Below are 14081 nucleotides of genomic sequence, written 5' to 3'. Positions count from 1 at the left end.
AAGCTAACCACTGTGCTACACAGTGTATCTACATAGAGAGAGATCTTTTGCATCTTCTTAACTGAGCTGAGAAAAGATGTGTTTAATGAAGGGGATATACTAACTTAAAGTATGTGATCTGAAAAGGCTTTTCTTGTCTGTGCTGAATTTACATTTGACTGAAATTCCAGGTGGGATTTTCAAAAGCACCCAGTGCTGGTCTAACTGCATTCAGAGGGAGCAGAGATGAGCCATCATCAAATGTTTGGAAATTTTACCCCTTTGTCACTTGACACAGTGAGAACAGGAGGCTGCATGCACTCTAGATTAGAAAGCTGTCATGATCACTCACTCCAACTTGTGCTTTTTGGCATCACACTCTGTTTTTAAACCTGATTTAAATCCTCATTTTTGAGACCCTTTTCTAGGTGGCATAGGTACCAAATAAATTTCTGGATCAGTGCACATTATATGTTCTTCCTTAGTGCTGTGCTCCTAAGCTCAGAAACACACACTGCTTGTACAGCTGAGAACAGTGTGCTCTGATGTGGTTGTGATTTAGCAAAACAAAAAACCAGCCTTTATCTCTTCAACTCAGGCCCAAGCTCATCTTTTTCACTTCCTAGTATCTGCTAGTTTGTTCCTACTCCACTCTCCAGCAGAAGCTTTTAGTCCATATCTCACAGCTTTTCAGCAGTTCTTTGATTGGCAGATCCCACGTGCAGGTGGGCCAAGATGAGACTCATACAGGGTGCAGTAGATCAGGGTAGAAGGTATTAGCACAGATGTGGGGTAGGCTGTGCTCAGTGTCTGCAGTTCTTTCTCTCCACCTCTAACCGTTTTTCTTTATCGCCAGATTTCCGTAAGACTTCCTTTTTCTGTGCTATGTACTAGGAATTTTTCTGTAGTAAATTGTTGCCCCTTTTAGAATTTTAAAAGGGGCAGCTCCTTTTAATGGTGATACAGTTATTGTCTTTGAATTGCCAGAGATAGATCTGATTGGTGACACACACCTGTGGACATGCATAACTTTTTGACCATCTATTACATTCTATTACATTTAATTAAAATAACAAATGGATTATGGAAATGTGACCAAAGAATTCACTGGGTATGTCTGAGTAGTACATTCAGTAATACACTAGGTAATAAATTCCATTTCTTTTCAGGAGATCTCCAAGCCAACAGGCTTTTGCAGGCAGGGTTACTAGTATCTTTGGAGTACCCTCTAGTCATAAAGAGTTTGCCACTGCTTGCCACTGATTTTCATGTGTTTTTGCCAATTGCTGAAAATGCTATGTCTGCCTTCAGTCACCAGTTAGGGGTCTCCTTGGTAGCGATTTCATTTAGCCATTGGATTTTTTTTTAAAAATGTTTTGATATGAGACTCATTCAGTAGTGATTTTCATTTCTGTCATTTGGGTTTGGTTGACTTGATGTTTCAGAAGCCCAACCGAGGTTTTCTGGTTTAGTAGACCAAGGCATAAAAGAATCCAGTGGCTGAAATTGTGGAGATACACACATTCAGAATACTAGGGCTACCCACTTTTGACAGAGTATTTAACAGTTAGGACAACTTTCCTAAGGATGTGGTAAATTCTCCATCATTCAATCTTTGCATCACAACCAGATGCCGCTGAAGCACCTGCTCCAGGTCAAGTAATGGGTTTGATACAGTGTTCACTGGGTGAAATACCATGGGCTGTGTTGTGTAGTAGGTTAAGAGTAGATCAAAGTGGTTCCTCTTGCTCTAAAAGTGAAGCCTTCATTGTTATGATACTGGTTCCTCTAAGTGAATAATGGAGTGAGAATCATAGAGGCTGTGGTTTTGGCCCTTTTCTACTACGCCCTCCATCCTGTCTACCAGGGCCACCTTTCTGGTGGAGTAAACAGACTATTAACATATCTTTGAATTAGAGTAAAATACTTGTGCTGTCCTGTCCAGGGAGCAAGCTTGTAGTAGAGGAAGACATGTTCTTGAGAAGTGAAGTAAAGATGTTTTGAATTTTGACCATTCCTTACATGGGAGGAGTTGACCAATATAGCATGGTGTCACCAAGCCAAAGCCCTCTGAACACTTCTACCAACTGGAAGTGGAAGCTGGTGCCCTTAAGGAGGATTTGTTTTTAATGTAAATTTATAAAATGGGGAGGGATGGAGATTAGATATTCTATCCTTTTTTGTTGTGGTCCCATACTGCAAGGACACATGGCCACACAGCAAGATTAAAATGAATATATTCAAAGAAAATAAAAGCAAACCGTGTTTTCCTTGGCCTGTGGTTAACCTGTAGTAGTTGCTTCCACAAGAGCTAATAATCCAACGCTCTTTAGTAGAGTTTAGATAGTTTGGTAACTTTTATAAAAATGCAGAGTCGTAGTAGTTTTAAGAGAACGTTAATCCATTATCAGCCTTCATGGCATGCATTCATTGACCAGGTCCCTGGAGAGAGAGGGAGGGACAGGGTAGAATCCACTCGCTCCACCCACCCTATCCAACATTGCCTACCTAAAACCACATCAGTATAGCACTGGAGGAGGAGGAGAGGTGACTTCCTCTGAAAAAATATAGCGTGGGACACAGGATAGTGTAGATTTGGAATGGCAAAACCCTGTGTTTGATTCAATGCTAACTCTTTCCAGAAACAGAGCAGACAGTCAGAATTGACAGATGGTGTAATGTGTACCCTTAAAGCAATGAGTGCTGCTGATTTTAGGACAAAATATACCTTCCAAAAAAAACTGCAATATTGAACTCACTACTGCACACGTGATAGACTTGATCATTTGGGGTTGTAAAAAAGTCCTTGAATTTCTCTTTAGTATTGCAAGAATGAGTTTCCATTGAAAAACCTTTGCTAACTCTTTGCCACATTTGCTATCCTGCCTCTTCAACTCCAGAGGAGCTGAGCTCTCCCAAACTAGAGGAGGGTGTGGAACCTGGGCTACAGGAGCATTTGGCAGATGAGATAAAAAAGGAAATTCAGCCAGGAAAACAAGCAGAAAAGGTTCTTAAGGAGCTTCATCCCCTTTTACGTGGAAGGCCGGCTGGAGAACAGGCAGCAGCAGCTCCTACCAGAATTGAAGTCAGAATACCAGGGCTCACAGATGTCTCCAAAGACTTTACCACCTTGGAAGAGAGTGAAGAGGTTGTCTCCCGATCACTGTTTAATGAACCATGGGACATTGGGGGCAAAGAGGGCATCGCCGTGGATAAAGTGCCATTAGCTGAATCGGCTCATCGTGTGCCCTTTGAAGGATTTGTACAAGCAGCAGCAGTTCCTGAGTTATTAAGCACCCAAGGAGGTGAGTGGAGCTCTCCTGAGGAACTCATTGCCGGGCCTGAAAAATGGCTCCCAGGAGTTGATGTGGTAGGATATGATCAAGTAGTTGACAGTGGCCTTGTTCGAGATGGGCTGTCATGTCTGCATGCCAGAGGCAAAATAAAAGAAGATGCTGTTGGGCAGGAAAAGGACAAAGATCATGACATTGATGAAACACTTCAGCAGGATTCACTTCCCTCACCAGGGCAGAAAGTTTCCCCGATGCATGAAGCGTGTATCTATCCAGGAGCATCCAAGAAAGCTCTTGAGGCACATGTTTTTCCAGTAGAAAGCATCCCTAGGGGGGATCTTGCTGCAGCATATAGAGAGGCTGTCAGTGTTGAACACAAAGCAAGTCTGGCCCATGATGAGGACAACCAGTCTGCATCAGAAGGCAACCATGATGTCACCAAACTGAAGCCCTCTGAAAGCATCTACCAAGTGGAAGTGGAAGCAGAAGCTTGTGCCCTTGGGGAGGGGGAAATCTCACAGTTGCAACAAGAAGCAGCTAAACTTTCAAATAGTTTGCAGACAGATGTGGATAGCCAACATGTTCCCTTGGCAGAGGAGGCAGGGAGCATCTTCGAGACTGTGGGAAAACAGACACCCAGAAAGAGACCTGCAGCTCACGTATCAGAGAAGCCAGTCAGTCGTGTTCCTCTCTTAAAAGGTGTGTGCCTCATTTTCCTGCCCCAGGCCTGTCTCTCCAGTGACTTGATCAAGGCAAGGCTGCTCAAACCACTCCTGAGCTTACAGGCAACCCCTGAATCCTGCTGCTTGAAAAACCTCCGAGGATGTTCATTATGAACAAACCAAGAGAGAGTGGCTGCTTATCCCCCTTAGTTTAGTCCTGGCCTCTGATGCTTGGGTGCGTCTGCTGCTCACTCATGCTTCTGTTGCACGTTCTCTTGCATGGATGCTGACACCCCCTCCCCTCATCATGCTTATTCTCCCTTTTGATTTCAATATCTTTGGATTTTATCCAAGCTGCTGGGCAGGCACTGAGATGACACTCGACATATTCATGTGAGAGAAGATGGTTTAACTGAGACTTGCTTGGGTAGTAGCCTTGCTTGGGTAATGTCAGTACAGAAGGGGTTGTTGCATTATAACTGTCGCAAATAAAGCATATGCAGTCTCGGGTCTGTTTTACCAATGCCCGGACCTCCCAGCCAGTCCTTCATATCAGCTTTTTCAAAGGTGGGAAGGGAGAAGGAGTATAGCAGGTGCCCTTGGTTTCCAAACTTAGTTTTACTTGCATCACTAGAAAAATTTTAAGAAGATGCCTTGAGTTTTGAGTGTTACAGTGCCAAGGTGCGCTATAGCTCGCTTTGGTGTGTCCAAAGCCATATGTACTGAGAAGCACTGACTCTTCAAATGCTGATATGTTAGTAGTGCAGCTTGATCATTTTAACTTCTAGATGTCAGAGTTCATGCAGTAATCTCAGCCATGAATATCAGGGGCAGGAATCTAAATTTAACCCCATAGAGCCCAAATGCCTTTCCTAGCATCAGGCATTTTTTTTCCATATTAGAACTAGCCCTCCTTTTACTGGAGACCCACAATCATAATGAGACCGTGGGAGATTCTGACCAACGGTCAATGTTATGCTTTGTCTTAATCAACAGTTACATTGAGGTACATATGAAAATCTGTTTACCCACTTGACTGTTACTTTGTGTGTCATGTCTGAGTGTGTGTGTGTATTTTGGAAAGGGAAACCTAAATCCTTCTGGGGCCAGTCCAGACCATGGGTCTGCTGCTCTTTTGTGTATGCTTACCAAGAGCCTCTTGCTCCTGAGCACTTCCTGCTGAAAATCACATTTAAATGCTGGTAGCCTTCTTATACTACTTGCAATTCCTAAATGCTGTCTTGGCAGGTCTAGCCTGGGCAGTCTTTCTGAAAATTCAGCTCGTAGTCTTTTTCACTACATGAAGAAAACTGCATGAAGCGCTGGGTTGCTACAATAAGCTAAACCACTGCTCCCTGTTACCATATGGGGTAGGTAGTGAAGGTCAGAAGCTGTTCTCAATGCAGCTTTTTCCATTAGAGTCAAAGCCCTTCACAGATAATTCACTTGCAATTATGTAACAAACATAAAAAGCTTCTGACAGGTGTGGATATTACCACTAGTACCTATGAGGTAATGGGTAGAAAGGCACCGCATTTGTCTCTAAACTGGAGTGGATGGTATTTTAGATGTGATGTACTTTGTCACCAGTGTCTTATTTAGTAGCAGGGGTATAGTTGGTCTAAAAGATATCAGATTTAGCCAAAGAACTTTGTCTGATTTAAGCATTTCTCGCTTCAGACAGAAAATCTTTGTTCTTATCTCTGCTCTCTAGCACCATTGCGCAAGGCACTTCCACTATATTGGGTAAGCAAAGGACATAGAGTGACTTTAGGACAGTGAATAGTGTGAAGGTTCAGGGTGATTGTTAGATCTATGCTGGTGAATGTCCTTATTGATTTCTTTGATGTTTACTGATATGTTAGAACAAATTCCCAAAGGTGGGATGGCGGAGTGCAAAAGTCAGCTGTTTTTCCTTTCAGATTGGGGAGGAGCTTTGTTACTGACTGGAAAAAACAGGCTTGGTAATTCGCACTATAACTGACTACAGATTTTACAGTCTGGTTCTAAACTCTTTATTTCTGGTTCTGTTGTGCTTATTATAGTTTGTGGACTAATACAGTAAAATAATGGGGTGTCCTGCACAGTCTTTCTGATTCTGCATGAATCATGTTTAAATGGCTTTTGTTTGGGCTAGAAAAGGTCTCGAGGGATCTTGCAGGTCCTAAATGGAACCATCAGAAATGAGAGATGTGAGCAAGACAGAATAGAGATGAAAAATGAAAACCAATTTGAATAAAATTGCTTTTCAAAGTAACAGTGAACCATGATTTTGAAATAAGAGTAGGCAGTTCAGTTATTTAAGGTCTTCGTTACAATCCCTAGTTAGGTCTGAAATTCATAATTTGTAGTCTTCGTGCCTAGTGCTAAAAATATTACCTGCTTTTGTTTTTGAGAGCAGAGGGAGCAGACTTTTTGGCTGAGAAGGGAGCTTTTTTTTCTAAACTAGATAAATACCTTCTAGGCAAGAATGGCCTGGGACAAAACCTGCTGCATGCTTCCAGTGCTCCAATAGATACTCTAATGCATCAGCTCCTGTATTGAGACTAATCTATAACATGGCAAGAATACCCAAAGAGTGGAAGCCACTTTGCAAGAACCATATTTTTGTTGATAGATGACAATTTAACTTAACTGAGAGCAAAAACGTACCTTAATGCATGTGAATATAACACAGGCATTATCTATTTGGAATCTATTTAAGATCGCCAAGAACTTGAAATTTGTGTTTTTTATTTGCATTTCATCAGCTCGTGTTGATGGTAAAGACAAAGATGGGACTGCTGAACAGAAAAAACCTAAGGTAAGCTGACAAATATATGAAATAACAATGTAAAACCACTAACCTCCTGTATGTTCTTGACTCTCTCTATCCAGCAGTTGTTGACATAAGCTTGTTATGAAACCTTGCCATTTATTTTCCAGTTTTCATTTCCTTCATGCTTTTGTTTTCATCTCCCCCTCACTTACAGTTAAAGGTGCAGCCCTTTTAAACTATGAAGTCAGTGGCTTTTAGCATTCAGCTGCTTCTCTTGCTCAGAGAAGAACCCTGAGCATTTAGAGTAATGGTTCTCTGAGGGTTGAACTCCAGGCTTCTGATTAAAAGATTGAAGCAGGGCATGTTCTTAGTGACAATATAAAAACAACTGTCTGTATCTGCCAGCATGGTGTGATTAAATTATACCAAGTCTAATACTCTTTAAATTCCGAAAGACTTTCTGAAAGTGCTGATATTAAGCTGATATTTAAAAGTAAGTTGAGCTGCCTTCCTGTAGGTTGGTTTGCTTCGCAACAATTCTAGACAAATAATGGAAAAACGGTTACAGGATTTAATTAATAAAGAATTTAAGGAATAGGACAGTCTACATGGAAAGTGGGTTTTGTCAAATCTAACTTCATTCTTTTGAAGAGGCTGCAAGTTGGGTTGATAAAACTAATCTGCGTGTACAATAATTAGGCTTTTGTAAAGCCTAACGTTCAATTCTGATTCAAAGGTAGCGCTGCACAGGGTGAACAAAAGTCTATGTCAAATGTGTTGGGGTCTGTCAAATTACAGTTCTCAAAGTAGTGCTTAGAGGGAAACATCATGACAAGGGGGTGTTTCTAGTAAGGGTTCCCAGGGACCTAGTACCAGGCTTGACTGATCAACTTTTGGTTCAGTGATCTGGAAGTAAATATAAAATCACTATTTATAACATTTTCTGAAGATGTAAAACTTGGTGAAACAGGAAATAATGAGGACAGGCTCTCACACCTAAAGAGTGCAGGCATATGGTGAGCTGGGGCCATTTAAGAATAAAAAAAAAAGATGTGTTCATGTAGCCATATGGAAAACGCATACATGTCGGTGCAAGGGACGCGGGTCAGATGAACAGAATGGGGACATGAATATTCTGAAAAGAAATGACTGAAAAAGATGTAGGGCTCATAGCAGGTCATCCCTCCAGAAAGCTTTTGTAATCCTGGATTTAGGCATCCAAGGAGTACCGAGTAGGAGTAAGGAAGTGATTGTAGCTCTAGATGCAGTATTGGGTACGGCTGATTTTTCTTGGAAAATCATATAACATTCTTGCATCCATGTATTGAAAAGGATGTTGAAAAGTTGGGTAGGAAGATGTGGAAGAAGGCCACAAGGTGCTTTGATGGCTGGAGAAACAAATGTCTCATAGTATGAGGCTTAAAGAGCTTGATCTGTTCAACAGATTGAGAGGTGATTTGATTGCAGTGTCTAAGTACCTTCATGGGGAGAAGAGAATTATTGGTCCTAAAAGGCTCTTCACATAGGTGGAGAAAAGGCAGCAACAGCAGCAGCTGGTAGCTGAAACCTGATAAATACAAATGGGAAATAAGGCATTTTTAGCAGGGTGACTAAACCTGGGAGCAAGATAGCAAGGGAAGTGGTGGCTGCTGCAGCTCTTTTCTTCAAATAAAGACTGGATACCTTTCTGGGAGCCATGTTTAAGCCAAAAAGGAGTGAGGGAGTGAGCTGTGTGTGCACTACAAAGGGAACTGGGGAAATTCTGTGGCCCGTGATATCAGGAAGCCAGGGTAGACAGTTCGATGCTCTTTTCTGACTTCCAGCTCTGTGAATCTTGGGAAGGATATCCCACTTAATGGCAAGAACTTTTAAAACCAAAACTTCAAGTAGCAGCTAATTGGAAGGGTATTTGTCCTGCAAAAAATGCTGCTTGGTGCTTGCTCTGAACTAGATTAAACTACTAGAGGACTGTGTGCTTAGCAGGTAGGACTGTTACACCTGGGGAAGCATGTGCACCAGGAGAGCTGCCTGCTCCAAATTCCTCTGTGCTTTCTGAATTCTAATTGCTATTAGGAGAGCTATAGTTTTGTACCATCTTGGCTCGCAGTGGGAGCTGCAGGCATGTTAGAAAATTTGGTCCCAACTGTGTGTACTGCACTCCCCGACAATCCAGCACTAGGCTGTCTGATGTCTGTCAAGACAGCTGCTTTTGTGTCCAGGGCATGCCTGATGTTGAAGGACTGAGGATGAGTTTGGACATCTACTGTTCCCTGGACAAGAGGTTAAGTATCAAGGGAGATGTTGCCTTGGCAGCACAGAGCTGGGAGCAGATTATTATACTGTTATTAATAACCAGCCTGGCTAGTTTAAATCTGGCTCTGGCACATCTGCGTGAGCTGCAGTCTGACTGCAGTGTGGACCTAACAGACTCCTTTCCACGTGAGGCATTGCACCTTCGAGCTCCTTGCCCTTCTTTAATTTTAACCATTGTCCCCTCAGTCATTTTTTTTTCCTCATGCTGATTTTTGTCTTAATTTTATTTTGTTTACATGTTTTAAGACATCCACACCTTCCTCTGCCAGCACCCTGAAAGATAGACCCTCCATTACCCCCAAACGACCCTCCTCTGTTAGTACAATCCCTTTGAAAATACCCTCCAGCCCTGCTGAGTCTTCAGTACCAGCGTCCAGTCCTAAACAAGTCTCTTCTGTCACATCCCGACTTACCAGTACAGGAATGAAAGAAACAAAGCCCAAGGTAAGAAAATGGGTGATAAGGGAAGCAACGCAGCATTTAAAACTAACTGAATTGCTGATTCCTGATGGAGTCTTTCTCCCTACCAGGTCTGGCAGTATTTAATTAGCTCAGCATCTCTCTCCACAGTGTGGTGCTAGCTAGAAGCCTGTGCAATCTCTTGCTTACTTCACATTAATAAAAGAAGTGGTGGGTGGGACAGAAAATCCCTCTAACCAAGACTGTAAATGACTAGTCAGGAATGGCTAAATAACTGTTCCAACTTTTTTTACAGATAGATGGCCAAAAATGTAAAACCCATGTCTTTACAATAGGTGTTTTTCAAAAAGTAATTAAAAAAAGTAACAATATTGCCAGGAATCCTCTTCTGTCCTTGGTAGCAGGGGGGGCTTCGGAGTACTCCTGAGGGGAATTTTGTATTTTTAGTGTTTTCAGAGCAGGTGGGTCTCTCGTCTGTGCACAGTCTCCTTTCGTCTGCATTGGAAGAAAGGCTGGTTTTTAAAAAACTTCTCCCTCTTGTGCAGGGGGATTTTATTTTGTGCCTCAGCAAGGCATGTATACACCCTCCTGTACCCCTCCTTGTTCACATTGCCGCAGTTTGTGTTAAACTTGATGCATGCGTTGTTAAACCCACCGTTCACTTACAAGGCTGAGCATGAAATCTACTGGAATCGGTTGTTCCAGGTGACAAAATTATTCAAGAAACATCACGCTGCGCACACCTTCTGCTTCTGTTAACAAGCTCTTGTTAGAAGTAGCATGTCTGGTGGGGAAAAAAGGGATGGAGGTTGTTTAAACACCAGGATACACTTCTGCCATGATAAAGAACTTAAGCTGACCGGGTCTGATTTTCTGTTACACAGGCACAGATTGCTCCAATCCTGGCTTATGTTTTTTAAGTGAAAGTTTTACAGTTGGAGCAGGTGCAAGAAATAGAGAAATTACTTTCTAAATGCATAGCTCTCCACATGATATTTTCTGTATAACAACATACATAGTTATTTCACTTAGAAGCATCTGTGATCCAACTGAATTAAACTTACATGTCCAATTCAGTGCAGATGAATTGTTTTTTCTCTCCTCCCCCACCCCTCCATACAAGTTCTTGTACTTGTAAAGGGCAGATCAACGAATGAGCTATTTTGCTTTGACAGTGCAAGAGTTTGGGGAACTGAAGAAGACGACGAATTTATTTTTGACCAGGCATGACTTGTTCAGTAGGTAGGATAGAAAAGCAGTTCATGGTATTGGGTAACTCATAAGATGAAGAACCTGCCTGGGGGAGTGGCATGGCAGATGGGTTTCCCTGTCTAGATTGACAGGACTAGCTGTGGGATTTTCAGGTACTGGGATGGCGCAGCCTAGGCAGTGTCATAGAGGATGCCTGCTAAATGGTCGTGACCCATGGCTGTATGTTGGACGTCTTTATGAAAGATGCTGATTCTTCTGCCCTAACCCTAACCTAATGCTATGGTTTAGGATAATGATGGGGCAGGAGCTGAAGACAGATTTCCTGTTCTATGACCTCGGAGGCAGGGGAAAAGACTAAAAATCTGGACAGTTTCGCTTCACTTGGTGGTTGGTTTGTTTTCCCCTGGCAGCTGTGAACTGTACAGTAAATGTTCTTCCCTGATTCTGTCACCAGGGCCTGGAGATGAAAAGTGGAATGAAGATGCCCACCCCAAAGTCTTCAGTGGCACAGGCTCAAAGAAGCCCCGCCAACGCTAGCAGGATCCCAGCAAAGACTCCCACAGCCCCCAAGACGCCTCCCACCACTGGTAGGAAGGAATGCAAGCTGCATACAGCAGAATCTCCTGTTGGGTTTCCAGCAGTGTTTCCAAGAGGCTGGACTCTGATCCCTAGACTGCGTATTTATTTTGGAACATAATATTTCATAAATCAGCTTGTCTGGAATCTGCATTGTATCCTCTGCACCAGGAGCAAGGTTCTCTCTGAGCAGTGCTGTAAATGCCATGTGTCTGAGCACGTGTGGAGCTGAGATGTGCAGAGAATTTAGCTGTGTTGTGATTTTGATTCATGGCTCCGAGGGTACAGGTAGTGCCTGTAATTAAGAGGCGATTCCCCTTTTATCTGGGGAAGATGATCTGTTTGAGGCTACTGTAGCATCCAGCAATGCAAAACTTCATGCCACTAGATTCAGATTGGGAAAGTGATGGGCTTTTTTGGCAGTGGATTCCAAGTGAATTATTCAGAATGAATCTCCTCATTATGGTGAAATGTCCTCAGCATCTGGAATGTTGTCATGAGAGAATGTGCCTTGCGTGGTGTGACACAGAGCAGTAAGGAGGATGGTGAGGCAGGAAATAAATGCAGTACTTTGCCTACTTGTGTCATGTAGTGCCTTAGCTATTGGAGTCTTGTGCAGTGCCAAGTGATCTCTAAACATAGAGGCTTCTCCTGTTAGAGCACAGTTTACAGATAGGATTTGGTCTTCTGGAGTCTGCGTATTTTGGAGTAAGCCTACAACTTGTTCACAAGATGTGGATAATAATACTGATTGCATGGCACTGTGTCATATACTGAAGGATAGTGTCTAAGAGTGTGGACAGACAGAACAATTGAAATGTTTCCGGGTGAAATGTAGCTGGGGGGACAATCTTACGTCCCCTGTGCTGTTCTCTGGCTGGAATATTTTTGAGTGATGCGTCCTTCTCCAGCAGTAGCCAGGGGATGCCAGAGCAGGCTGCTCTCATCTCCCTCTTCCTCCATCCCTCATACGAATGGGATCTTGAAGGGAAGGGCAGAGTGGACAGCTGGAGAGGAAAGGTGTATGGTAGGGGTGTAGGGGGCACAGCAGGAGAACTCCCAAATCCCCTGAACTTCACTCTCTCCCCATCAGAGGAGAAATGTAGGGGGGATTGGAGCTGGTGCTGTTGCTGTTCTAAGTAACCAAAAATGAAACACCTTTAAAAAGGACTTCAGTTTGGGAGGTATTATTTTGGAGTGTTTTGGCCACTTCTGGATCCTTCCAAAGAGCTTGTGCATGTGCATGGCTGGCCCTCTGAAACTTTTCAAAGGCATTTGAAAGTTTTTAATTGCAACATCTGTCTGCACGCTGTGTAGCTATCTTGGCTATCTGTTGCTTTTGTGTAATCATCTAGGTTTAGGATGGCAGCTGCACCCCTTCATCCTCTGAGATTTATAATGCATTAGATGCCTTTTGCTCCAGGTTGGACAACCTAGGCTGCTTCATTTCTTTTAATCCACCCAGCTCTTTTTTGATGTTTAAAAAAGGTCCAGCCATTCACTTCTGGACAGTAGCAGTGTTTAGGATTGGAAGTATCTTCTTAAATCATTTCCAAGGAGGATAAATTCTCCTAACAGCAGTGGGGAATCAAATCATTACTTTAAGAGGACCCTCCCAATAGCATAGGACACTATAAATTCCAATTAAAATGGAGCATCCTGCTGAGTGCATGTTTTGCATTTATCTGAATGCAGATAAAGGCTTTGCTAAAGTTTTGAAGCTTAATTGATTTTTCTCATAGGTCTCTTATCTTTCTTACAGCTGGAAAGAAGGAGCAGAAAAAGCCCCCTTCCACGGCAGCAAAATCTGATAAAGGTAACATCTAAGGTTTTTACCCCTAATTCTGGAGAGAGGCAATTAGCTGTGTTGGTCTGAAGTTAAAAAGTAGGGCAGGGTGACACCTTATTGGCTGATTCATTCAAACTTTTTAAAGTGCTACTCTACCCTGTCTTCTGCCTTTCCCTTTTGTGTAATGAAACAATTTTAAGATGCTCTGTGATCTGTGTGATAATTGACTTCGTTTTAATTTTTTTCAAATCTTTAATAGAAGAAAACAGCTGTAGCTGTCTTTTGTTTATAATTTACTATTCACTGAAATTAATTTCATAGTCCTATGGAAATACAATTCCTGAGAGAGTTGCAAGTAACCAGCTTTTTGCTGCCTGCCCGCCCTGCCCCCAATCCCAAAATGCATGGCTGAGTCAGACAGGGACAGTAGTGTCTGGTGGGAGCTCAAGAGGTGAACTAAGCAGTCAGGATTCCTGGGTTTCATTACAGCGATGGGTAAAACCAGGGATGATTTTTGCCCAAGGCCTTTTAGTTTTAAGCATGGTTAACTCCCCGCACCCAGCTCTAAGGATGTTCAGGTGAACAACTATTCACTGCTCTTTGTTCTGGGCCAGTTAGTCCTGCTCCAGACCTCTGCCCATCCCTGGTTATTTGTACTAATGGTACTGGCTTACCTCACCCATACAGCTATTAGGAGACTATATGTTGTAGTGGTTAGAGCACTGGGATGGGACTCAGAGACCTGGGTTCTGCTCTGATCTCAGCCAGTGGTCTGTTGGATGACCTTGGAGAAGCTGCTTCACCTCCCTGGACTCAGTTTGGGGATAATGGTGCTGCTGTCCTTTGCAAAGCCCTTTGAGAGATACTGGTGAAAAAGTGCCTTAGCAAAGCTGCATGCCATGAAATCCCTAGGGGACAGTGCATCTTTGTGATGTCCATACAAACTTGCACCTTCCCCTCTTGTCAGGGGGTCTCCTGACCTCTGTCCCAGATCTCCTTTATGCAGAATCCTTCCTGCTTTGACTCGACTGGTCATCAAATTCTGTATGGCCTTCCTGTTGTTAAATTATGCTCTGCCC

General features: G+C 42.9%; 1 protein-coding gene across 19 annotated transcripts in view; it reads left to right on the top strand.

The window, feature by feature from the left end:
• MAPT (microtubule associated protein tau) overlaps positions 1-14081 on the top strand; it is a 129476-nt gene that overhangs the window by 92831 nt on the left and 22564 nt on the right. For 11 of the 19 annotated variants that reach the window (XR_016441951.1, XM_090044209.1, XM_090044208.1 and 8 more), the window contains 5 exons: positions 2880-3971; positions 6685-6737; positions 9252-9449; positions 11092-11224; positions 12976-13029. Coding sequence is in view for 18 of the 19 variants with exons in the window: in XM_090044209.1 (XP_089900335.1) it covers positions 2880-3971; positions 6685-6737; positions 9252-9449; positions 11092-11224; positions 12976-13029 (1530 nt within the window). In the remaining variant the exon portion in view is untranslated. The remainder of the gene's footprint in view (positions 1-2879; positions 3972-6684; positions 6738-9251; positions 9450-11091; positions 11225-12975; positions 13030-14081) is intronic. The other 8 variants (XM_090044220.1, XM_090044219.1, XM_090044218.1 and 5 more) reach the window with 3 other exon arrangements.

This window comes from Crocodylus siamensis, chromosome 4, assembly GCF_052110815.1.
Source record: "Crocodylus siamensis isolate JL-2025a chromosome 4, ASM5211081v1, whole genome shotgun sequence".
NCBI classification, from domain to species: Eukaryota; Metazoa; Chordata; order Crocodylia; family Crocodylidae; genus Crocodylus; species Crocodylus siamensis.
This window is presented reverse-complemented; position numbering and strand designations above follow the sequence as displayed.